Raw genomic sequence first — 26,236 nt, 5'->3', positions numbered from 1 at the left:
ATTTGGCCCTTTGGTCTTGAAGTCAAGGCACCCATTTGTCACCTAAAGACCCAGATTTGAGGCCAGGTATGGTTGCTGCTTTCAATACAAATGCATATACCTCAAAAAAAAGCAACAAAAAAAGTGCTTTAAAAGCATTCACTGAAGATGCAAAATGCTTTTACAGCTATTTTATTGAAATAATGCAATAAAGTGTCAGCCTTAACTTCTTTTAAATACAAAAAAAAACCAAACAAAATAAAAATACCAACACGAAAAGCAATAAAGCATCTGACAGAACAATTCAGACCCAAAATTTAATCACAGAACCTTAGCCTTACTTCCATCAGTAAGGATCAGGCTCTTCCACTCAGGTGACTAAAAAGAAAACAATAATAAGAGACAGATGTACCTAGCTTACATGCATACAAGAGTGGCAGATATATTCTTAGGAGCACAGAAAGGAGTTAGTGATGCCAACACCCAATGCCTTCGACGTTTGACCAGAGGACACCGAGCTTCATCGACTTCCTCTACATATAGGAAGAACCATCATTAGAACATCTTATTTGAAGATGTCAAGTCATGACACCCACACACCGTATGATACATACAGTATCATAATTGTGAGGAATGCATAGAAACATGTCAGAATGAGCTATTTAAGGAAATATTAGTCAATGGAACTCAATACTGGAGGTTGTTTTCAGTGGTCACTGTAGAAATGCATCATCTTTTAAGAATCTTATTTGAAAGCCTTATTTGAACCATTGCTGATCAAACTGATTTTGCATGACTTTTTATGAATGTAGAATATCAACATTTCAGAAAGTACATTAAGAATTGTGCCTAAAATCGAAAAGAACAGGATAAGTCTGGAACGAAAACATGCATCACAGTCTCAAGTCTTTAAATAAGAGGTAAGGCCAAGGACATTCTCAGGTGACCAATTTCCTTTCCATTGCAATTCCTAAAAAAGTGTACATTTGGAACTGAGCCATCACCATTTAACAATCACTCTTCCAGTGAAAAAAAAAAAAGATCAAAGTGCATTGTACCCAACTGGGTGCCATAAGCTCATGTGTATGCATCTATATTATAATAAATCACGGCTGTGCAAAGAAATTAATCCAACAATTAAAAAAAAAAAATAAAATAAAAAAAAAAATAAAAAAAAAATAAAAATCCCTGAAAAAAAAATCAATCACACTGTGATTGTAATATGGTCAAATAAAGAGCCACTGTATTTTGGACTTGGAAGTGAAGAAAGGCATCAGCTTGGGACGGGTGTCCAGTGTCATGCCTCTAATGGCACAAAAATGTATATACACCGAGTGCACGTGTTCTGTATAAGGGATATGTAAAGCATTTGGCAAAAGGGAAGCTAAAGCAATACAGGAAACATCCTGTTGCTCAATAAATAGTTTTTGCTTCAGAGGCATGTTGCCCTTAACAACTGCAAATACGAAGCATAGGTGCATTTTTCTTCTTCTTCTTTTTAATCAGCTTCATGTATGAGGCAAGTATCGCAGAAATTCATGAACATTTTCAGTTGAATGGAAAAAATTAATCTGTAAAATGTTAAGTACAAGTTTCCTTCATGGCCCTCTGTGACTAAAGACATGTAAAATACTCTTTCAGGACACTGGTTTGTTACTGCTCACATAATCCTGCCACTAAGGGAGATCTAGAGCTGGTAAAAGAAAAATAATATACCCAAATCATTAAATAACAGAACACAAATCATCCCGTATGACTTAAGAGAACTTCACATCATAAAGAAAAACCTCTCTGTGATTTAAATCAACTCAAACCACAGAAAACAGACAGAAACAATAAACAATGAAACGATGCAAAAAACAAAAAAACAAAACAACTTTTCACCGCAAAGGTGTTGGCTGTCGAATGGACGTAAAAATTTGCTCTTCAACACTTTGCAGTAAACAGCCGACAGATAAATAGATTTCCCTTTAGAAAACCAGAAAGAAAACAAACTAAACGTCTGGAGCCGGATGGGAGAGACGTTCAGACGTCCGAGAGGAGTGGAGCGCTCTTAGACTTTGAGGAGGTCCTCGTCACTATCATCGGGATCTGGCTGTGTTTTCCTCTGGTGTTTGCTGCCAAATCCAGATGTGTTCCTACTCGCTGTGTCATCGAGCAGCCCTACGAGGTCCTCGTCACTCCCTCCGTGGTGTTGGGTGACCCGCGGCCGAGAAGATCCTGATCGGATGTGGACGCCCGGCACGGTCAGCACCTCGTCCTCGCTGTCCTGCTCGTCCAGGGAGAAGGACCGCAGGGCGTCAGCACTCACGGGTTTGGTGGTGACGTGTCCATTCTCCCGAGGCGCCTGTGCTGGAGCCTCGATCTCCTCCATCAGCCACTCCATCTCGTCCTCACAGCCATCCTCATCAGTGCTCACCTGACACACAGTTCATAAGTTCTGAGCCTTATCTAGTCCTAGAAGGACTTTATGCCATGTGATAAAATAAGAATATACCAATGTGTTATGTACTGTGTGAAACTGATACCTTAGAGTACTTATAGGACACTGAATTGCCTCTCTTGCAGCAGCTTGTGACTTTCTGCATAAAAAGTCCCCTAAAATGAGAGTCAAGAACATAATAATAAATTTTGAGATTCTAAAATAAAGCTTTTTGTGAAGGTAAAAAGGTGACCATAATGGAAGAGAACTGAAACTTTGGATTTTTTTGGGTTTTTTCCACCTTCTCTCCTGCTTGTGTAGAAGTAGAGTAAGGAGACACACGGTAAGCACGACCAGCAGCAGGCTAAGCACTGCCCCCAGTGCCTGGCTCCGCCCTGATAACCCTACACTGTCCTTACTCTGTTCGTCAGCCTCCCGACTCACGGAACTACAATACAAATGAGAGGGAATCACATACAGCATGTCAACCCAAACCAATATCGGAAACTATTGCATGTTCATGCATTCAAATGTCATTAAAATACGTAGGAAAGAACCTATGAGGTAGTGCTGCTACTTACTTTAGATTGCAGACTGTGGAGGTGTGCCACACAAACAGGTACTGACAGCCGTCTGACTCCAGCAGGAACTCTGGGATGCCCTCCCCCGCCGTCGGGCTGCAGTGGAACAGGATGACTGATGAAACTGTCTTCGACTTGTCACGGCCACATTGAGACTCGGATGGCACCAGCACGTCCAGGCTGTCCCCTAAAAACGTCACCACATCATTTTAACCAAAAGCGCTGCTAATGACAACAAAACAAAAATGCACAAAGTTCAAAATCAGCCCCTCTTGTGGGCACAGATGCAACGTGTGCGCTTGGTAGTGCCTTTCGGGGTCACTGGCACACATCCCAATAGTAAATTCTGGCTGAATTCTGAGAGGTGCCCTACAAGGCCTGGATCTCACCTTTAACGTAGTACTTGGCCTTGCTGGGCAAGCCGATCCTCCTGCAGTAAGTGTCGTCCCTCTTCTCCTGGCAGATGTTAGCTCCCTTGCATTTGGCCAAGGAGCTGTCTGTGATACCAGAAAGCTGGATGTGGTAGATGTAGCGGTCGCCGTTGGCCCGAATGTCTCCACTGGCTTTATGAAGGCTGGAAGTTGAAGTATACACAGTGAGTTCTCAAGAGCTCTATAACTCATTGTTGGAGAGCCGCTTAAGCTCTGTTTATATTACTTGTATTTCCCTTGAAGAGGCCAGAATTAAAAACAGTGTGGCACTGTACATTTGCCATAAAACTATATGAAAAACAAACAACAACAAGACCTGTAGTAGAGGGCTCCCAGGCTGAAGGTGGCACCTGTCTCTGGAACTTTAATGGTACCATTAACCATCTCCACTTCCTCCCGCTTCATGGCACAGGCTGCACGTGTCTCCCACTCCACCCAGAACTCGCATACCGACATGTCATCACTAAAACACACACACACACACACACACACACAGGTAAAAGTTCAACTGCCTTACTTAAGTAAACATTAACCCTGCTCACATTTGGGTTTGGGTAAGCATCAATAGGTAAATGGAATGTAAAATGGTACTTGGGGTCATTTTATTCCAGGCTTAGTCCCATCCTAGTCTGAATGAAATAGTCACCAAAGGGAATTCTCCATTAAAAATGCTTTAGAGACCGGAACTGGGATGACTGGACCCACAACCGAGTCACTCGAGTTTACTACACTCACCGCAAGAGTCTGGGGTGGCCCACAGTACTCCCACACAACAGCTGCACAATGGTTTTAGCTCGGCGACTGTTTCCACACACAGCGTCTCCCATGCTATAATTCACCTGGATTTTTCCATCTGGAAGAAGGAGGGGAGGTGAGAGATGAGGTTTTTAGATTTTTTTTCTTGAGGTCCACTACAGTGCAGATGCGAGGAGCTGCGTGCAAGGACAGCTGACCGGCTAAGTGCATGCTCTGTGTGTGTACGAGTCCAAGGGTCTCCGTCCTCCCACTCGAGTGCCTGCGGCACATGGCCGCTCCCTCTGGGCAGTCTGTCAGACCGCCGTGGGTCCCCTGGCACAGGTTCAAGTAGTACCTGCAAGAGCAGGCCGCATGCTTGCAAAACCTGGTACGTCTTTATGGAAGCTGAAAGGACACTGGCTATATGATGGTGATCAGTGTTGTGCTTGGGTCAGTTTTTAAGATGACCCTAATAAATTTCCGAAAGCTTGATCGACAGCACATGCACGCCACATCAAAATGAGCTGAAATTCAGCGTACATACACTAGGTCGATATCAATAAATTATGAATTAACTGGCAACTAAATTCAAAGAGTGCAAACGAAAACATTTTACAGGCATTAAAACACTGGAAAAACAGTGGTAGCTCGATGGTTAAGGTACTCAACTAGTAATCAGAAGGTTGCCAGTTCAAGCCACTGTTGGGCCCCTGAGCAAGGTCCTTAACCCTCAATTGCTCAAGTTGTATTCAGTCATAATTGTAAGTAGCTTTGGATAAAAGCGCATATATATATATATATATATAAAAAATTAAAATCTATATAAGAAGTGGAGCTTTATACAGAGATGCAGAAAAGCATGTACATACGCATCACTTTTGTCTCTGCTGGTGAATTTCCAGGGATCGGTGAGGGAGGAGAGGGTGCGCAGGTCATAGGTCTGGTGATGGCTGGCCAGCTTGCACTCCATCTTCTTGGGGGGGCAGACCACGCTGGTGCGCCACTGGAAGGTGCTGGAGCAGGCCTGGGTCTCACTCAGCAGCTGGGGGAGGCCCCGGCCCACCGCACGGTCACAAGTGAACAAGATGGACGACTGCCTCTTGGCCGTCACTGAAAAATGCGACACTGTGCCTTGAAGCAAGTCAAACTGCATCGAAAACAGCACACTTCGAAATGGTCGTCGGTGAAGGGAGAGAAAAGAAACGAGCATGACGTCTCACCATTGGAGCAGAAACCCCATTTCCTGTCTTTGTCATAGTTGGATGTTATAGCGCACCACTTCCTGCCATTACTCCCAGCTTTGGGCAGGCACTCTGAATAGGACTTGCCCATGTTGATGAAGGGAAAGACACACACATCCCCATCTACAGTCACTGCAAAAAGGAAGCGAGGACTCTTTCAAGGGCAATGCAGTAACAGCGATACAGAAGGTCTAACAAGTAGCAGAAATATGAGGGAAATATTAAAGTGAACTACAACAACATTTGTTAACGTAGAGGGGGACCTCTGGGATTATGAAGTTTGTTGTGCAGGCCTAGCTCGGAGACTGACCTGGAGGGCAGGAGTCTCCTCCTCCATACTGCATGATGACAGCCTGCTCCTCCCACTTGTAATTCAGGTTCATGGCCTTGCTAATGCCAAAGGAGGAGACAGAGGAACCGGAGAACAGACACACTGGGCTGTTCCTACACGCCTCGTCTGTCACAGCCCCGCACACGTTAATCTTGTAGAAGCCGGAGTTGGCACGAACCTAGAGAACACCGCAGGGTGAGCTCAAAGGCCGGAGAATGGAACGCACACGCTTCATGCAATCCTGACGGTGTTTTTTAGAACTCACAAGGGGTCATAATTATAATACCTTCATAGCCCATAGTCATAAAAGATGAATAACATTTTGCATGAAGCTGATAATGCTGATTGAGGCACAGAAAATCAAAAACTGCAAATTACAGAATTAAATACAATGACTTCATGTGGAAGACCTTTTGCATGTGAGCACCCTATATAAAAATGTATAAAGAGAAAATGGTACATAACTTCCACCCCTATTTTATAAGTTATATAGATAGTGGTTTAATAAACCAATCACACCATCTGTACAAAATTAATTAAAAAATCACAAGTACATTTATAGACACATTCTATAAATGGATTGAGAAAGGATTTGAGTGTGTAAGTGAGAAGTTACCTGCATGACCCCTGACAGAGGTGAGAGGTCAAAGGTGTACTGCAGCTGGGAAACGTTCAGCTTGCAGCCCTCTGCACTGACTGTCTCAGTGCACACCACGGGAGTGGCCCACTCAAACATGTACGTGCAGCCTTGATGGTGAATCATCACCGGGGAACCCTGCATTCAAAAGAGAACACCTCGTATTCTGTAGCTCTGCAAAGAACTCGGCTTAATACAGAACATGGATGGTCAGAAAAGCTCGCACCAGCTCTGTGCCTCTCTGGCATGTGAAGATGATTATGGAGGTATAGTTAATTTTGGGATTAGCAGCACAAGGTGTTCTGCTGGCAAAAGAGATCTCCACCTAGCAAAGGAAGAATTGAAATAAATTGAAATACGCGTGGCATATAAGGAACATACAAAACAAGAAATCAGTAAAGCCTTGAGTGAAAACAAGCTTTGAAAAAAATGACAAATTATATTTTTGTCTGTACCCCATCCTTAGCAGCGTTATACGTGGGAGCACTGGTGACACGTCCAATGTCCTGTACAGAGAGGATACGAGTACTGTTACCGAGAGAAACAGGAGACTCACTATAAAATCATACTGTAGTTGCACACGGCAGTCAGGCACACATCAAAGCCCAACCTGTGAAACAAGCCTTTGTAAGATCCGTAAATCAACTAAATGAAACTCACAGGCACTGATTCAGAGATATGTGCCTTCTACCAACAGCCCCACTAAATTTGCCTGGCAAAAGTAAAGAACCTCTGTTTCCATATCCTGGCTAGGCAGCACTGATCTAAACAACTCACTATTGGGTCGCCATCAGCAGGGTCCATGCAAACGGCAGCTCCAGGAGGACATGCGACCCCTGGGATAGGGTTGAGAGGCTGGCAGATGTTGATGTAAAAGTCAGGGGAGTTCTCTTTGTGCACATCCTCATTTGTTGCAGTGTAGTACCCGTTCAGGTGAATTAAAGGACTCAGGTCCAGCAGGATGGTTCCATTCCAGACCGAGCACTTCACCTAAAAACATAGAGCGCGTTTCCGTGTGAGAGACAGCACGGAATGTGGGTCATTAGCTGCGAGGTTTGGTGAGCTTCTGTATACAATCAGACAGAAGTAATGTATTATTATAAAAATCAAATGATAGCAGCAATAACAATAATAATTAAAAATTCACCATTAAAATTGGGTAACTAATTCAATTGAGAAATGTATAGTTTTTAGGTTTAAATTAATCAGAAGTGGTCTAAGAATGATACAGGTATGAACATATGGGTGTTCTCATAGGGGCATGAACTGACTTTTTTTTTTTTAAAACACAAAAATCAGATGTCAGCAATCTCGTTTACTCTCAAGTTCATTTGGGAGAGATTCTAAGAAATAAAAGATTGTACATTAACCACACGCCCCAAAGCATAATGCACCACACAACTGAGCCTTACTACGTTTGTATCTCTCTCTGTAAGCTTCGATACTGTGCAATGTGTCTATGGCAATTTGGGACATCAGTTATCATATGCAATCAGCAACAGAGCCACACGACTCTTGAAGCAGCAAAGACAAGGCAAATGAACTGAAGACACCCATTTATCATCTTCAGCCCCAGTCCTGGCGACTGCTGCTCCAAATGTAGATCTTTAATTTTCACTCCCGCAACATACCTTGCATCAATTCATTAACCAATTCTGAATTCCGCATTGGGGGGGAGGGGGGTCAGATGTTTTAGAGAACAGGGAAAACATCAAAAGTACACAGCATTACATTTCCCATGTGCCCCCTTGATACCTGCTCTTCGCAGACCAGAGGGGTGTGCCAGGAGAAGTAGTGTGTGCAAGTGTTCTTGTCGGAGACAACCAGAACGGGATTGCTGCTGCCGCCTTCATCCTCAGACTTGCAGACGAAGCTGATTGTGCTCTTGTGCTTCAGCGAGGGGTTGCCTGCACACGCGTCTCCTCCTTCATAGGTAAGCTCCAGCACCTGGTCCTTATAGACCAACTTCCTGTTGGCCACACCACCGTTCAAAGCCGTCCTGGAATCCTTTATACACACCCCTGGAGCACAGACAACAACTTCAGCATTCACATGTCACTTTATGAAGCAGTGTTGAGTACTATGGCGAGACAAAGCTCAACCGTAGCTTTTTTGTTTTGCCGTCACCTGTTCCAGGAACACAGCCTGCGTCGTCTATTGGCCCACACGCGTTGAGCCGATACATCTTCCTGGGGTCCACTCCATCATACACAGTGTATCCACCGTTACGGGTAAGGCCATTCAGGTCAAATAGATGCCCTGCAGAGTAAAGGAACACAGACATGGCGTACACAGCCTTTCATCGCATGCATTTTAAGCTGCCTTTATTTTCGAGAGCTGTAACAAGTTCACAACACTGACATTTTTCAGTGATTTAAACGGGTCGCTTTGAGGACTGACACGTGACCATATAAGCTCACGATGGGCGTCCAAGAAAATGAAGCAGACACCGACTGGAAGCCAGAAAAGAGCAAAGGAGCAGGGCACCAGACACCTGGGATGGTGAGAAGCAGGCGCCTGGGGAGCTGACTCACCTGTGGCTGGGTTGGTGACTCGACAGTCTCCGTGTTGCGTGCTGTTGAGTGGGCAGGCGGCAGCTGTGAACCACACGAAGCTGTAGACACAATCTTCCAGTGCAGTAATAAGAGTGGGCGTAGAGTCCTGTGGAAACACTGATGGGCGTTACTCACAGAACAGTGGCGCACTGTTCTCATGGCAATATTTAGCCGCCTACCGCTTTGTGTGTGCGCTTCACGTGAGAAAACGTCAGTACTCTAGTTACGAAGAGGGTCTCACCACTTTGTCATAGTCACATTTGAAGCGGATGATGGTGGTCCTGTTGCGATCGCCCTCTGGACAGGCAGCCCCGTCCGTGTACTTCAGCACAAGAACGTCCTGCTCCCACTGCAAGCCAGCTTGCGTCTCACCCAGGCTCAAATACTGCTCACCGTTCTTCAGACATGCCGCAGCGCTGCTTGGACAGCCCCATAAACCTGACTCACATGGACACACGCAGGTACAGGCAGACGCACACGTTCTCAACTTGGGTCACGTTTCCTAATGACCAATGCAGATTTCTAGATTTACACATGGAAAAATGGAAAACACTAAAAAGAGCTGGATCTACAAAAACTGCCAGTGAAGAGGGCAGGTCTACTTTCGAACATAAGATCTAGCTTTCCAGAAAAATATTATCCCCAGTTTTAAGTAAAATATATTATTACGGTATAACATCAGAATTCAACATTAGAAATATATAGTTCAGAGCACCAGTCTAGACTAGGCTTAACCCAGACAGTGGCTTGGGCATTAGTTCTAGCTTGGTACTCACCATTCATTGGCACCAGGGACTTGCATACATTGATATAGTAGCGCTGATCTTTCTGCCCAGTTGCGACCACCCAGTTAGTGGTGTGCTGAGTCAGGGAGGACAGGTCATATGAGTGACCAGAACCATCACTGCAAAAACAAGACACTGTCACCGTCGGGAGCCCAAAGAGATACACGATTCAGATGTGACATCATGAACAATATGGCCACTCACTTGTAGGAGCAGCTGATTGTCTTAAAAGGGGGGCAGGCCAAAGCGGTGCGCCATTCAAACAGGTAGGTACAGTCTGCCGTTTCCCGAATAAAATCTGGTTTTCCCTGTGGTGAGTGCACACAGACGACAGAAAAGAAAATTGAAAAAAAAAAAATTTTACATGATAGAACCTACTGTAGCAGGCAGCAGTTTACCTATGACCAAAAAAAAAAACAAAAACAACCAACCAAACAAAAGCAACAAAAACAACATACTGGATTCTTGCTGTGGTCACAGGAGAAGAGAATGGCCGTCGATCGCTCATAAATCTTGTGGCAGGTCTCTCCATGTGTATAGTTGATCATGATGACTCCATCATCAAAGGTTAGGTCCTGACTGACCATCCCTGTCACAAGAAAATGGAAGCATGAAACGTGGTCCCCAATAAAAAGACTCTTTGTCTGTAAAACATTCTTAGGTTCAACAACAAAAACTACTGACCAGAAATCCTGTGACTGGTGCCCTCTACTTGACAGGAGGACACAGCCTCACTCGTTCCATGTTTACAGACTGAGGTCTGAATGGGGCTGCACACCGCGAAGTGATATTCGTACTGTGCGCTTTTCACCTTGTAGTTAATTCCAGACAGCGGCGTCAGGTCATACACATAGCCGCTCCTGGGGTCCTTTACCGTACAGTTTTCACCTAGAGGAAACAAACCCAGGGCCGAGTTCACACAGGAGCTTCTTATTCTTAATGACATCACATTTTGACTTCAGCAAACTATGCCAGGAAGAAAGTAGGTTACACAGAAGCAGACAACTTTTCAAAATGTAATATAGAGTCATCACTGTAAATCTGCAATAAAATTTCATACATTACAAATGACAACTGCATTAGAAATAAATAATTACTATGCTTTTTATCATTTACAAATCATAAGAGTAAAGGTCATATTAAGCACTGTTTATTAACAAGACAAACTTATTTTTCTTCTTCATTCAAGCCACCTGCATGAAATTAAAATTTAAAAATAGATATGCAATCTGTAATGAAGCAACATTTGAAAGAAAAAACAAAAAAAACCAACACAGCATTAGATAGTGTTTCTGCTCACCTTGCACTCTCTTCACAGGGCAAGCCTCTGACGTCCTCCAGAGGAACACATATTCACAGCCATCTTTGCGATCGAATATGGGAGAGCCCTTCAAACATAATGGCATAAAAAAATTGAAAATGAATGGCTATTTCAAACCCATCATTTAGAAGAGTGGAGATGAAAGGAGAGCTGAAGTCTTACAGGGCGGTCGTCACACTGGAAAATCACACGCGTCGAGTATCGGCCTGTTGGGCCACACTTATCTCCATTCAAATACACAATGCTGATGGAGCCATCAGAGGCTGCCTGAGGGCTGGACTGCACATAGCCCAAATTCAGACCTCTGCCATTAATCTGCCCACATGATCCTATGAGTCCGACTGCCAAAGACAAACATTTGTTACTGCTCCCTTCCCTTCTACTGTTTTAATGGAGCACTTTTAGGTTACAGTGAAAAATCAACTTACTGGGGCAGCCATCAGTAAAAGGCAGGGGTTTGCACACATTGATGAAGAACCTCTGAGACTTGGCCTGCTCTGATGTGTCCAAGGGAAGATAGGCTTTATTGTCTAGACTGAGGTCACTGAGGTCATATTCATTGCCTTGAGAGTCTGCAAGTACAGCCACAGAGGTCAGATGAGAAAACCATCTTCAAAAGCTCAACATTAAGGCCGAGCAGAGTAGTGATAATAAGAAAAACATTAAAAGATAACCAACAGTAGAACCTTAAATGCTAATTGAACTAATGTTAGTAATTAAAAATGAGTATTTTAAATTACAATAAAATAATTAGACATTAACGAGGGAAGATACTTTAAGGAAAGAAAGGTTAAAAAGTCGACCCATAATGGAGAGTAATACTTTGGGACTACCAGGATAATGCACTGCCTGGCCCCCCAAAAAAAAAAAAAAAAAAAAAAAAAAAAGTCACCACCTACATTTAACTAAGCAAATAGGTAAGAGCCTCCCATTGGATAATTACTGCATGGGTGATTATGTTTCAGCTGGCAACAAGTTATTTAACCCTAACTAATGCAGTGAGTAGCTTCTCATTTGTTAAACAACCATGTCGAAAGAGACATCCTGTGGTCGTGGAAAAAAAAGTAGATTGCTGAAACTACTAAAATAGGGTTAAGAACTGTCCAAGGCATTATTAAAAAGCGGAAGGACAGTGGGGAAACATCATCTTTGAGGAAGGAATGTGGTTGGAAAAAATCTTGAATGATCGTGATTGGCGATCACTTAAATATGTGGCGAATTCAAATTGTAGAGAAAACAGTAGAACTCGGGGATATGTTTAATAGTGAAAGTAAGAGTATTTCCACACTCACAATGCGACGGGAACTCAAGGGATTAGGGCTAAACAGCTGTGTAGCCTTAAGAAAACCACTCGTCAGTGAGGCTAACCAGCAAAAATGACTTCAATTTGCTAGGGAGCATAAAGATTGGACTCTGGAGCAATGGAAGAAGTTCATGTGGTCTGATGAGTCCAGATTTACCCTGTTCCAGAGTGTTGGGCGCATCAGGGTAAGAAGAGAGGTAGCTGAAGTGATGCACCCATCATGTCTAGTGCCTACCATACAAGCCTGTGGGGGCAGTGCTATGATCTGGGGTTGCTGCAGTTGGTCAGGTCTAGGTTCAGCAACGTTATGTGCCCAAAGACATCATCTGACTACCTGAATATACTGAACGACCAGGTTATTCCATCAATGGATTTTTCCTTCCCTGATGGCACGGGCATATTCAAAGATGACAATGCCAAGATTCATCGGGCTCAAATTGTGAAAGAGTCATTCAGGGAGAATGAGACATCATTTTCACACATGGATTGGCCACCACAGAGTGCAGACCTAAAGCCCACGTAGAATCTTTGGGATGTGCTGGAGAAGACTTTGCACAGTGATCCAAATCTCCCATCAATACAAGATCTTAGGGAAAAATTAATGCAACTCTGGACAGAAATAAATGTGACATTGCAGAAGCTTGTGGAAACGATGCCACTGCGAATGCGTTCCATAATCAAAGATAAAGGCGGTCCAACGCAATATTAGTGTGCGAGACCTTTTCTTTGGCCAGGCAGTGTAAATGCTATAAATAATATACCTAAGAAAGAAAAATATTTGCTTACCAATGACACGACAATCCACAGGTGCAGGCTTGCAAGCCAGAGCCGTGGAGAACTCAAAGAGCACATCGTGTTGCACGTGCTCAGACGTGCCCATCTCCTCCCGAATGAGCTTCAGGGAGCCCGTAGAGGCATTCTGGTCACACACAAAATTAATGGTGAAGGTGGCTCTGGTGCCTGCAGCATAAGAGGGACAGTTCAGTGGGGAACATTAGTGAGACTGAGCAGGGACCAGACAAGAGACAAATCCCCCAGACATGAAAACACAAAACGGCAGAAACTTTGATAGAAGACTGTGGTTGCCACGACACTTGTGTAATCACTTTGTATTACACAGCTCTGATGTGAAGCATGAACCCACCCAGTTCTTCGTCTAGCTCTCCTTTGTACGTGAGGCTGAGAAGGCCACTAGTGGAGAGCTGAAGGGACTGTTCCACGCCTACAGGACTATGCGGCTTGCCGTCCTCCAGAAGACAACCCGATATGGTCTTCTGTGCATCTGATCCACACTGAGGAGCCCCCGCACAGATGTTCACCTGGCCAAGTTACAAGTGACCTCAATACAAATGTTGCAACACATTTTGCTTCTCATGTTTTTGAAATTATTTTGAGATCTTGTAACTCACTTAGAGATACACTGTTATTAGCAGTCAAGTAGGAAGTGTTATTGTGTTATTGTTCTTACTGTACCTGCTCAGAAATATAATAAACAAATTTGATCAAATGTTTGTGTTCTTAAAAAAAAAAAAAACAGACTCAAATTTAAAAAAGTATATTTCTCTCACAATGAATTGATTTCCATTTGCAGTAGTGGTGTATCCTGTTTTGGAGGCCAGCGGATTTAGGTTGAACTCAAAGCCTGTGTTCGGATCCCTCAGAGAACAGGTCTATTTAAATAAAAACACACGCACACCAACAACAAATTAAAATGTTCTTGGGTTTCATTACAAGGTAAAAGTAGGATACCTATTCTAAATGCCTATTCTATGTAAAGGGTATCACAAGGATTCCTGTGACAGTGCGAATTCTATTTGGACATTTTTATAATTCTCTGCACCACATTAGTTTGTACTGTTTAATTGTTATTACACCTCCTGATTCTTTTATTTCTCAGATTTGCTGTTACACACTTCCTGCCCAGAGTCTGATGCACTATAATTCTACATAATGCACCACTTCGCATTACATGATATTGAATTTTTGCACACAAGTTTGTAGTCCAGTACAAGTTTGCAAGTATAATAGCAATATACATGAAGAATACAGAGTACTCACGTGACTGGTGTCTACAGTGGTTGAGATAGCACAAGCTGCCTCAGTATTCCATATAAAGTTAGCGGTGCAGTTCTGACTTGTGAAGAATCGTGGACCAGAAGACTGCTTGCCATATGGGCCAAAGAGAATGACAGGCAAACTGACACTTAGATCAAAAACTCAACAGCTTGTTCTGATAAAGATGGCACAGTTTAGAGGCATTCACCCCAGCATGTAAATCAGTATGTCTTAAGATAAAAGGTGCATCTATGACATTCAGGGGATACCAGCTTACTTCAGAAACGTAGTCCTATGGGGTCAGAGAGCCCAAGCCCAAGAGTTTGATAAATTTGATAAAAGCCTCATTATTATTCTCAAGTTGATTCAGATAGACCAATCAGCCATAATATTAAAACCACCTACCAAATATTGTGTAGGTTCCCTTCGTGCCATCATAACGGCTGAGCCATCGAGGCATGGACTTCACAAGACCTTTGAATGTGTCCTGTGGTATCTGATACCAAAACACTAGCAGCAAATCCTTTAAGTCCTGTAAGTTGTGAGGTGGGGCCTCCATGGATCAGACCATTCCTCAAGAATTTGTTCCTCAAACCATTCTGAAGAATTAGTGCAGCATGGCAGAGCACATTATTCTGCTCAAAGAGGCCATTGCCATTAGAGAATACCATTGCCATGAAGGGTTTTACTTGGTCTGCTACTATGTTTAGGTAGGTGGTACGTGTCCAAGTAGCATCCACATGAATGACAGTACCCACAATTTCTCAGCAGAAAACTGCCAAGGGCATCACACTGCCTCCACTGGCTTGTCTTCTTCTCATAGTGTATACTGGTACCATTTCTTCCCCAGATAAGAGACTCAAACAACCACGGCCATCCTCATAATGCAAAAGAAAACATGATTCATCAAACCAAGCCACCTTCTTTTACTGTGCCATGGTATAGTTCTCATGCTCACGTGCCCACTGTAAGCACATTCTGCAGTGGTCAGAATGTGCGAACTCCGACTGGTCTGTGGCTAAGCAGCCCCTTATGCAGCAAGTTTCTGACTCCTTTCAGTTGTAGTCAGCATTAACTTTTTCAGGAATTTGTGCTACAGTAGCACTTCTGTGGGATCAGAACAAGTGGGGTACCCCTCGCACCCGACATGCACCTGTGAGCCTTGGCCGCACATGACCCTGTTGCTGGTTCACGGGATAGCCTTCCTTGGACCACTTTTTGTATACCAGGTTCCTGCATGCCAGGAAGCACCCACAAAGTCCAATCATTTTGAAGATGTTTTAACCCAGTCTAGCAATCATAAGTTGGTTCTTGTGGCTCTCTCAAATCCTTACATTTGCCCATTTTTCCTGCTTTCAAATCACATCACCTTCAAGGTTGACTGTTGCCTTGCTGCTTAATATATCACACCCCTTGACAAATGCCAATGCAATAACCACTGCACCCGTCAATGGTTTTGATATTTTGGCTGATCAGTGTACATCGCATGTGAGATACCGCTCGGCACTCAGAGCACTTTTGCAGAACTACTCCGCCAAGGGAATTAGTTGGTCCTTACCACAGGTCCTCTTGAGCAGATGAGGTGAATACGGGTAGTGTAGGTGGTCATCACCCCGTCTGCCTCACAAGCTGACCCATCGGTGTACTCCAGCAACAGCTGGTCCTCCTCTAGGATCACTGGGCCTTTCTTAGCAATGCCCAGGTTGCTGACAGACACCTTTTCTGACAACATCCCCTGTAAGAGTAACATATGCACAACATGTAATGGGTTATGGCATTTGTGCTTAACTGGTCTTTGCATAATGTGGTCAAAGTAGACTATTAAGGAGTCACAAACTGGATCCAAGTTCAAGTTTGGTGAAATACTATGGCTGGTATCATTCTCATTGCATCATTGCCTTCTACAATCATCCAGTGCTAGTTAGAACGTTTTTAATGAATGCTTCAGTAAATCCAATCAAAACACAGTAGTAGAGGTAGCTTAGTGGTTAAGGTACTAGACTAGTAATCATAAGGTTTCCAGTTTAAGCCCCAGCATTGCCAGGTTACCACTGTTGGCCCCCTGAACATGGCCCAAAGACCCTCAGTTGCCCAAGTTGAATTCAGTCAGAAGTGCTTTTTGTATAAAAGCGTCAGCTAAATACCACAAATGTAAACCACAAAGGTCTCGTTTCTCCCCTGTTCTCCGTACTCCATCACAGTATATAAGCAGAACCTCCCCTTCTTTGTCAGTTCACAATAGGGGCAGTTTCCTGGCTTGACTTGCATAACCTAGACAATGCTGTACGCTTCATCATAGCACGCAGGGCTGAGTGCTAGCGCTGCTACTTGGCCAACCTGCTCTGCCTCGTATTTCATCTCACAAGCGGAGGCCATCCGGTCACAGCCCGCCACAGGTCTCAGAGGCCGGCACACGTTGATGTAGTACTTCCTCAGGTTCCTGGGGTCAGACAGATCCATGACCTGCCAGTTACTGGGCCCAGTTGACCGTGACAAACTGTGGGATTAGTAGGAAAAGAACGAGTTGCTCATTACAAAGCCATGACTTAATACCATCCCAGCTGAATACTAAAATAGCCAAATACCAAAAAAAAAAAAAAAAAAAAAAAATAAAAAAAAAAAAAAAAAAAAATAATAAAAAAAATAAGAAAAATAGTAAGAAAACACACTCAAAAATGAATAGAACAGATCAGAGGGTAGAGGAAATGCAATTAATTTGAAGAATAGCAAGCTTCTGTTAAAAATTCTGCTTAATAATATACTCTGAAGAAATTAATAAGACCAAAGAGTCTTTTTGTAGCTGTGTGTCTTGGTTTGAAAACCAGTTCACCTTGACAGGTCATACTGCTGGAAGGTAACAGGGTCAGTCGCCACACACTCCTGAGGTCTGTCAGGACAGGCGTAAGAGGTATACCACCTAAAGTTGTAGGTAAATTCATCTTCAACCTGGGTGTGACAGATTACAACCAGGATGATCAGTTGGTTTTCAAAAAATAAAAAAAATAAAAAAATAAAATAAAATAAATAAAAAAAATAAAATAAAAAAAAATTTGGAGCTTAGTACTAAGACCAAGCCGATTTTATAATAATAACGGCAGTGGTATAAGGACTAGGACAGAAATTATGCAAAAAGCCAGTATGCGCCTATGGAGCAGATGTGCAAAACTGACAAGAAAACTGCTTATCTATGATCTTGCTGGGAAAAGTATTAATTCAGCTAGACTGTGAAACCAGCTTAGCCAGCACTAACAGCACACATAAGCACCCCTCTTCCTGTTTCTCTACCTCCTTTTTATAGGTACAGTACCTGAAACTCAGGTTTGCCTGGCCCCGCCTCTCTGTTGCACAGGAATGAAATGTGTGTGGATCGCTGTGTGTGTTGTCTGTTGTTGTACCGAGTGCCATTCAGGTAGTCCAGCTGGATCATACCGTCATAATATGACAGCCTGGAGTTAAACTTGCCAAGGTTCCACGAATTAGCCTTACTGCAGAATGAGAACAGAAACTCTCAGAAGAACAGCTCTACATGTTCTGTGAAAAACACCTTTAGGCTTAATTGAAATGAAGAATGGTCTTGCCTCTTGTCAACCTGACAGGCACCTGCAGTCTCTGGACAATTTCCAGCCTTAACACTTCCACAGACATTTATGAAGTAATCATAATTGTCATTGGATACGTTATAGTAGCCTCCTTCTGCCTTGCTAAGTGGGGTCAAGTCAAAAGAAAACCCTAGAAGCACAGAAAAAAACACTCCTTCACATACTGTCTGTAACAGACACAAAAAAACACATTCAAAAAGTCAGAGATACAGGCCGGCATGCTGGCAGGCAGGATAACTGATACAGGTAGGGGTTCTACCTGCAGTGGCGTCCTCCACTTTACAGTTATCGCCATTTGCCCTGGTGAGCACACAGGCAGCAGCAGTCTGCCACTCAAACTCATACACACAGCCATCGCTGGACACACTCCTCAGGATGGGCACACCCTCCATGTCCCCAGGTTTGCACTTCAGGGTGATGATGGATTTAATCTTTGTTTTCTTCCTGCATGGATCTCCCTCCGTGTATATGAGCCTAATGTCATTCCCCCGAGGGTCCTTTCGGGGCGATGACAGAAATTTACCCAGACTGATCGACTTGTCCCTCCCTGAGGAGTGAGAGCTTGCATTAATATAATATTGTCAACCAAGACAAAACTTTAACAACACAGCCACTGGGACTACAAATGACATCATACATTTCGGAAAAGGAGCTACGTGCTGTGCTTACCTATGGCACATATAGCAGCATCTTCCGGACATGAGCCATTTGACTCCTGCTGGATAATCTTGTGGCATACATTGATGTAAAAGTGCTTTCTATCAGACTCTGGAGCATTGGCATCCATAGCTACCCAGTTCTGCGGTGCATCAGACTCTGCAAGGTAAACATCAGATTTAAACGTCTATGAGTATTTAATAGGAGGCAAGTTGTCAGACATTAACCCATAGTTCACCAGGAAACACTCTCAAAGGAAGCCTTTTACATTCTCACAGGCCGACTGTAGTAACAGTTACATCACATCAGCAGGCAGCCGCAACAGAGACCCGAGTTCTCTTGGTATGCTATGTATTATGTCCAATCCAAATCTCCAGTCTCAAGGACTATGACATTTAATGAAAAGATCAACATCATATTATTTGGTGTTAGCCATATAGCCTTCAGATTTAAAGTTTAACATGTGTATATGATGGCAAAATAGGACACTGGAAGTAAGATGTACATAGCTATCCCTGTTGCTCTTGACTACATTATCGCGCGTTTTATAACCGCTGCTGGCATTCAGAGGCAGAGCAGTTAATACCTGAGCCAATTATTCAGGCTGTTGCCCTCCAGGACTGTTTAAAGATAAACCAGCTAGCTCTCTTAATACAAACTACAGAATAAGTTACACTGTCAGAGTCAGTGCACCTATCGTTAGTTATAATGAATTTTAAAAGTTATAATTCAACAGACCTACCGTCCCATATGTGACATAGGCTAATTAAATTTAAATAAAAACTTGATCAAAATCATTCCTCCTTTCATTTACATCACATCCATGTGCAGGTAATTCCACAAGCAAAATCTACTGAAGCCTGCATGCCAAGCAGACTCTCTGGCAAATCACAAAAAGTGTACATCACTCCCTTTATGTCCTAGCTGAGCAACAGGATTAGACAGTCCCTCCACCCTGGGGACATTTTCAGGAACACAAGCCTACCTCTCTGAAAGACCTGAGAAGATCTGAGATTTAGATAGGGCATTGGTGTTTGCTTATAGGAAGTGTCCTGCTGTTGAAGAATGTCTTTTTAGAATTCATACATTCTGATCTCGGCACAATGGTTGCAAGAAGAAAACTGTGGGAAAGCTTTCTTGTTATATAAAATGTCCATATTAATAATGAAATTATGTTTAACGGTCATATATTCAAAAAGGAAAACAAATGCAATGTAATAAATTTTTTAATTAGTTAATTAATTAACTTGACACTTTAATGAATTCAAAGGCTCACCTGGGTAGCGTGTGAGAGGGGACAGGTCATAGCGCTTTTTGCCATCTGTGACCCTGCACAGCAGATCTTGGCTTTCATTCACACATGCATAAGCTGTCTGCCAGTTAAAGTAATACGTGCAGTCCGTCTCGCCTGTGAATACTGGGTGGCCATTCTCTAGTAGGGAAACAAATACAAAGCCGCTTTGTGTAACTCATAAATTTTACAGATGTTACAACTTAACCAAACAAGTATGAATGAAAAGGTGAGACAGAAGGCGTGTGCGTGTTTCACACCATCATCCTACCTGTAGTCGCGTTACACTCAAAGTTGATGATGGTCATACGCTGGAAGCCTGAGCTGCATCTGCTTCCTCCTGGATAGATGAGAGTCAGATCTCCATCCGAGTACCTGTCAGGGAAGAGACCGCTTTACACACTGCTCAGCCTCCCAGCTGCTGCCATCGTAGCAAATGTATCATATTGGTCCCTTTTTTTCTTGGACGTTTTAATTATGCTTATTTTATTTTCTCCGTTTACGCTTCCTGTTGCTTTGTTAATTGTTGTTCCATCCCGTTTCTGCTTGTACATGACTTTACACCGCTTCCAAAAAGTGCCGTGTAAATGGGGGACAGCGAGCTGGCCAACCTGAGTGTTTGATTCCGGGATCTCCCAGTGACCTTTGCCACGTCTTCAGGTTTCTTCACCTGGCAGGAGGAGATGAAACCCTCGTCATCATCTTTACACTCGCCAGCTCTGGTCTCTCCACATACGTTCAGGTAGAATAAATATCTGTCCTTCCCACTGATGGCCTCAGCCATATAGGGGTCATCTCCAGCTGCACAAGACAAAGACAGAAAAGTGGGATTAACTGTGAAATGAACTGTGAAACAATTTGGCAGGGACTGCATTCATGTCTGAGTAGTACCCTGCTCAATCAGGAAATGTCTACTCTGCAACCACACTGGTTCAATTCACAATCTGCTCAAATTCTGAGAACAACTCACTGGTTGAATCTCTGACTCTTCTCACCCACCCACAACCTGCTGCTTTGTAATGGTGACTTACAGCTGTGTGTGAGGTGTGTGAGATCGATGGAAATGTCGTGCTGTGCGTTTGTCAGTTTGCAGTCATGACTCTCCAGATAGTCTCTGTGGCAGGCATACTCAGTCACCCACTCAATCTCAAAGCGGCAGTTTGTCTTGGCAGTCAGCTTGGGGTCACTTCCCTGAGAAGAAATGGTGTTCGTTTTATAACAAGACATAAATAACAGATGTCACTTCATAAATACGCACGTATGCCATTTCATAAATACTGTTTTTAGATTGGCACCTGGTGTTTTTAGATTCATCTGGTGATTACATAATCTAACTAAATAAACAGAACACAACTTGATGTGTATTAAAAGTGTGGGCAGGACCCAATTTGCACTCTATGGGAGGGCCAGAGTATGGGTGGAGCCTTTTTAGTGAGTAGCAGTGCATGAGTGGGGCTCTTACCGGCTGTCTGCGAGACGGGCAGAGGAAGGTGATGGTGACAGCAGGCTTGTGCCCATCGCAGAGCTCATACTCAGCTTCGCTCTCATACTGCAGCCTCAACCTGGCGTGCACACACTGTGGTCATTCTGTGCTTGGGTGATACTGACACGGGTTCAAGCTTGGAGAGAGCACAGCTGCCTCCGTGGCTTCCTACCTGTCTTTAGAGATCAGCTCCAGAGACTTGTTTGGTCTTCCCATGCTAAAGGACCCAATGTGGTTCGTCAGACATGCAGCGGAGTCTCCAGGACACCGGCCCTCTGCTTGGTCTAGTTACAAATGACAGGGATCCATGACTGTGGACTCTAGCTGCTAACACAGCTCAGACAACAGTACAAAGAAGCTACAAATTCTAATTAGATTCAGAAAGATTTTAGCATCTTTTTCCCCCCACCACCCTTGTAAATCAACCACCAAATCTTGAACCTAGCTCAAAGTAGTAGCAGATGGTAAGAGTACAGCTGTTGTTGGTAGAATCCACACAAATGTTACAAAGCATCTGACCAGGAGTCCAAACAAACAAAGTTCAGCAGAGTGCCAATTTGGACGCCGAAATGAAGCTCAGTTATTATAGCCAACACTATGATACCAACTCACTCAAACTTCTGCAAACATTAATATAAAAGTCCACATCATCATCAGCGTCATCAACCAGGTAGCCATCTGTGATTTTAATGAGAGGGTTGAGGTCATGTTTTTCCCCATCTGAATCAAGCACGTAGCAGGGCACCTTAAAGACAAAGCAAAAAAATGAGGCGAAGAAATGAATCATAAGCTTACGCTGAGGAACCTGAATCTTATAATATATATGTATAGAGATCATATATAAATATTACAATAATTTCCCTCAGTCATATTTCCATGTTAGTATTGCATTTACCTCCACATGTGGTTTGAACTTCTCTCTTCTGCAGGCTGCATATGTTCTCCATTCAAAGTAATGCACGCACTGTGACTGAGTGACAAACTCTGGAGTCCCCTTTAGTACAAAGGCATGTTTTTAATGAGTAAACTGCAGCCCTGCATGTTTCACTACCATTAGTAAACTGCACACAAGACTTGAACTAGTGCAAAAGGAAGCTGTGCCATTTGGAAAAAAAATGTTGTACTCCATCTGCTGTGAACCACTTCCTGCCTTTCATTGTTCCTGCAAATGGTTGCTCAACTGTCTTAGAAGTCAAATGAAGGCTGAAATCAGCTTTGGTTGTTTTGTTTTTTTTTTGTTTTTTTTTTTACAAGCAGATATACTATCAGCATGTGATTACTAACTGGTTGCTTTGGTAAGTTAATATGGTGTGCATTTTAACTTACAAGATTGTTCTTTTGCTGCACTTTAGACACGAGATACGACACGCAACTTCACAGTGTTTAAACAAAAGCCATTGGGTTTCCTCAGCTGTTCTACTATAGTTCATTAGGAGATTACTGAGATATCTGGGAGAAGTCCACCTCCTGCTGCTTTGGGTGTTTAAATAATTATTATTTTTTTTTTTTTTTAAATCAGCAAAATCTTTTATCTCTGTAACAAAGGGCAAGTTTTCAGAGCCCGGTCAAACACAGGCACTTGGTTTATGATCTAGCTTTGTGCCTTGGGAGCAGGAAATAAAATCAGCTGCATCAAGTTTCATTTTGTGAATATGATGAGCTGTATTATTCCATCTGTGTAATTTCTTACTCAGTGTTACTGGAGATGAAGTAAAAAATTAATAAATACTGAAACCACTGCGTTAGCAGGTTTAGATTTAGCCGCTGCTTTTCTGGGTCTTACCATCGTTTTGCCGCATTGGAAAGTGATGCTGCTTTGAACTTTGTTCTCATCTTGGCAGCTCCGAGTTCCATTGAAAGTCAACACAGAATCAGAGGATGTCTGCAAAGAGAGATCACCTAGACCAACAACAGAACAAAACTCTACATTGTACATTTCTTGCATATAATTTTACACATTAGCAATTACCAAATTATTACAACTCTTGGCTACCATAGAAATAAATGAAATTAAAAAAGGCATGCTGGACTGCTTGAAAATGACTCAAGTTTCCCAGTGAATATCAAAGAACATTAATCAATGTCTTCCCATTGCTCAAGCACATCACAAAACACAGTTCTAGTAAAATGTTATATAGGTCTATAATGCCATCCAGGCAAACAGTCTGACACTGCAATACCCAGGGGAACAGAGAGCCTGGGAACGTGACCCACTCAACAGGGCGGGATTTCACCATGTACAGTAAATATGCCATCTAGAGTCAACTTTGGCCTGGCAGATGCATGGCTTGAGAGACTGGAAGACAGCTTTTTACTTCCTGATACAGAGGTCCACAAACAGTTCTTTCCAGTTCTACAGTGCTTCACCATCTTATGTGCAAAGTGAGCCAATGTAGCATCATTTGCAATCCGCTCATCAAAGGCAAAAACACTTGTCAAATATACAGCTTAGACCCTTTCATTAGCTGCTGAATAGGTATTTCTAATTGTACAGCATTCTTGAACACTTCGGCTATGTGATAACTATGACCTACTTATAGTACAACAACGCAAAGATCATAAAACCAAAGGCAAACACCGTAAGTACAATACAAGTACAAGCTACAGGAATTACAAACAAAGTGATGTGAAAAGTGTCAGTGTATTCAACTTAAACCTGTACAAATGATGTTCATAGTGTATCGCTAATGCCAGTGTGGCTGTAACTACTCTGGATCACCCACTGTAGCTACACTGTAGGCCATGTCAACAATTTTCATAGCACTACACTTTGGCGAGATTTTGGAAAATCACTTTAAAAATGAACCCTGCTGTTCACTAGATACCTTTTTTCATATTAAACAATTTTTTATATATATATATATATATATATATATATATATATATATATATAGAGAGAGAGAGAGAGAGAGAGAGAGAGAGAGAGAGGCAGGCCACAGAGAAGTGCTGGCTAAATAACCAATCAAGAGTGTCGTCTGTGGATATCCTACTTGCCATTAGTAGGCCTAAAGGTATTAATAATTTTAATTCATATTTATTTACATTTCCTGTAGTGTAAATGTTGTTGGTCATTGTGGAACCCTTGGGAAGGTACTACATCCAGACCTATTTGGTTCACCTCTGCATGATTACATTAACTCCATATCAGAAATAAGTCTAAAATATTTCAAGATAAAGGCCTTGTGTTCACATGCCAAGAAATTCTATCACCATTCAAACTGGAAAAAGAACTCCAGAGGTTTTGTATTGGAAATGTTTTTAAAAATTAAATATTATAAATCCAGTATATCATCACCTTTTGTACAGCACATACTTCTGATTCTGATTGTTAAAGCTATGTTATATTGCACTTACCCACAGACTGGCTCTTGTTGGTGATGAGATTTTGTGCACAGACAGCTGTGCTTTCTCCACAGTCTGTGTTCGGAGACGAAAGACACAGCTTCAGAGTGTATTTCATTTTAGTGTCTTGGTCGATAGCCTCCCATTTGTAGCTATGTAGAAAATGGAAACAGTGACCATGACAAAGAATGTCGGTTTTACGTTTATGAGATATGTGTAACATAAAGCATTATGTTCTTGTGGAAAGTGACAATCATACACGCACTTCAGCATTATTTTTGAGTCATTTAGATCACATCACGTGTCCTTTCCTCTATGGATTTTATATCCGCCACGTATGAATAAACAACCTTGTATTATGGTTTCGTACAAGGCCGTTAAATATCGAGGTAAGAGGACAAAACGATAAATATATACACCGGGAAGCGAACAATACTAGTCACGAGATTGGCTAGGCTAGGCTAGCACACTGCGAACATTTTTAACATAAGTTCAGCTCAGTTGGCCTAGTTTCTGACGTGCCCTTACAACTCATAGCATGTCTGCTACAGCCATCAAGTCGCTCATCTTTATGCGCACAAACAAGTCCGCGGCAGATGCACTTGCAAAGAAGTCGTATTCGCAAGCTAGCTAGCCGTGTTTGCCTGAGTATCCGCCAACCTCACCTGCAAAGATCCTGATACCACGGGCTACCAGCGGACTCAGCCTGGGCGAGAGACCACTGTAGTATGAAAATGAAAACAGCAAATGCTATCTGGGAAGCTCTGGCCAAGTTAGACGCACGCATCGTGCCCGTATAATGTTCCAAGAAAATAAATTAGTGTGCGTTGTCCGACATGATACAGCAAGTCTTGACTGCCGTTGCAGGAACTAGCAGCCAGCATCACATGATGAAGAGACACATGAGGTCACGTGGTACTGCTAGCTTGAGTCATCCCTACAATATTGCACATTTAGCGTCTCGGTCAATAGTTTTAATAACTTTTCAGGTCCGTTTAACACCTTCTTTTTATAATCTACCAACTTTTCAGCTCAAACTTTCCATAGAAGAAAGTCGCCATTTCTGCCCCGTGAGCGAGAGGCGCGGTTCACCGTGTCTAGTCTGTTCAGTGCACGGCAGGGAAGATGAACGGGACAGAATTTTAGCAACTTGTAGTGTTAATGGGCCGCGTTTCGGTCACTATTTCATACTAGTCTGACAACAGAGACAGAAAAGATATGTAAATGACAACATCTTTATTGTACCTTCGACTGTATTAAATTATATGTGAGCAGACTGGAGAAAAACAAGTAGATGTAAAGGGCTGACACCATCATGCACTACGCATGCAGTATGCAAAATACGAGACAATGGCGTCGCTAATTAGCGCATGGCGTCATTTTACCTACTTTCCCTTGAAAGTCGGTTTCAGTGGAGTTGATCAACCTGAAGAACTTTACAGGATACCCGTTGGACCCCTGCAGTTTGCCTACTTGGCAAATTTGTCA

The 26,236-nt window shown here is 42.8% G+C and overlaps 1 protein-coding gene across 1 annotated transcript; it reads right to left on the bottom strand.

Moving 5' to 3' along the window:
• Positions 1-142: 142 nt before the first annotated feature.
• On the bottom strand, positions 143-25,611 carry igf2r (insulin-like growth factor 2 receptor). The gene is made up of 48 exons (XM_026998238.2): positions 25,414-25,611; positions 24,761-24,900; positions 23,190-23,305; positions 22,302-22,400; positions 22,019-22,151; positions 21,579-21,690; positions 21,386-21,485; positions 20,955-21,114; positions 20,535-20,724; positions 20,195-20,298; positions 19,909-20,064; positions 18,645-18,791; positions 18,235-18,522; positions 17,955-18,105; positions 17,684-17,861; positions 17,207-17,322; positions 16,714-16,873; positions 15,935-16,111; positions 14,380-14,481; positions 13,890-13,991; positions 13,466-13,640; positions 13,108-13,281; positions 11,447-11,590; positions 11,181-11,359; positions 10,998-11,085; positions 10,382-10,585; positions 10,156-10,286; positions 9,902-10,005; positions 9,689-9,816; positions 9,154-9,350; positions 8,892-9,018; positions 8,485-8,616; positions 8,113-8,378; positions 7,135-7,347; positions 6,813-6,863; positions 6,584-6,682; positions 6,337-6,495; positions 5,700-5,898; positions 5,369-5,521; positions 5,018-5,258; positions 4,367-4,503; positions 4,149-4,266; positions 3,730-3,876; positions 3,372-3,556; positions 2,983-3,169; positions 2,703-2,849; positions 2,508-2,577; positions 143-2,398 (listed from the first exon to the last, which is right to left on the bottom strand). Exons 1-48 carry the CDS (start codon positions 25,533-25,535, stop codon positions 2,033-2,035), a joined length of 7,374 nt encoding a protein of 2,457 aa, XP_026854039.2. The 5' UTR covers positions 25,536-25,611; the 3' UTR covers positions 143-2,032.
• Between the last annotated feature and the right edge of the window lie 625 nt (positions 25,612-26,236).

This window comes from Electrophorus electricus, chromosome 3 (genome assembly GCF_013358815.1).
Source record: "Electrophorus electricus isolate fEleEle1 chromosome 3, fEleEle1.pri, whole genome shotgun sequence".
NCBI classification, from domain to species: domain Eukaryota; kingdom Metazoa; phylum Chordata; class Actinopteri; order Gymnotiformes; family Gymnotidae; genus Electrophorus; species Electrophorus electricus.
This window is presented reverse-complemented; position numbering and strand designations above follow the sequence as displayed.

Coding starts and splice junctions, on each gene's coding strand:
- igf2r (XM_026998238.2), bottom strand. CDS start 25,535: ATGCGTGCGTCTAACTTGGCCAGAGCTTCCCAGATAGCATTTGCTGTT. Junction 6,683..6,812: donor ATAACGCTGCTAAGGATGGG/GTACAGACAAAA, acceptor TTCCTTTGCTAG/GTGGAGATCTCTTTTGCCAG. Junction 2,850..2,982: donor TCCACAGTCTGCAATCTAAA/GTAAGTAGCAGC, acceptor TTTGTATTGTAG/TTCCGTGAGTCGGGAGGCTG.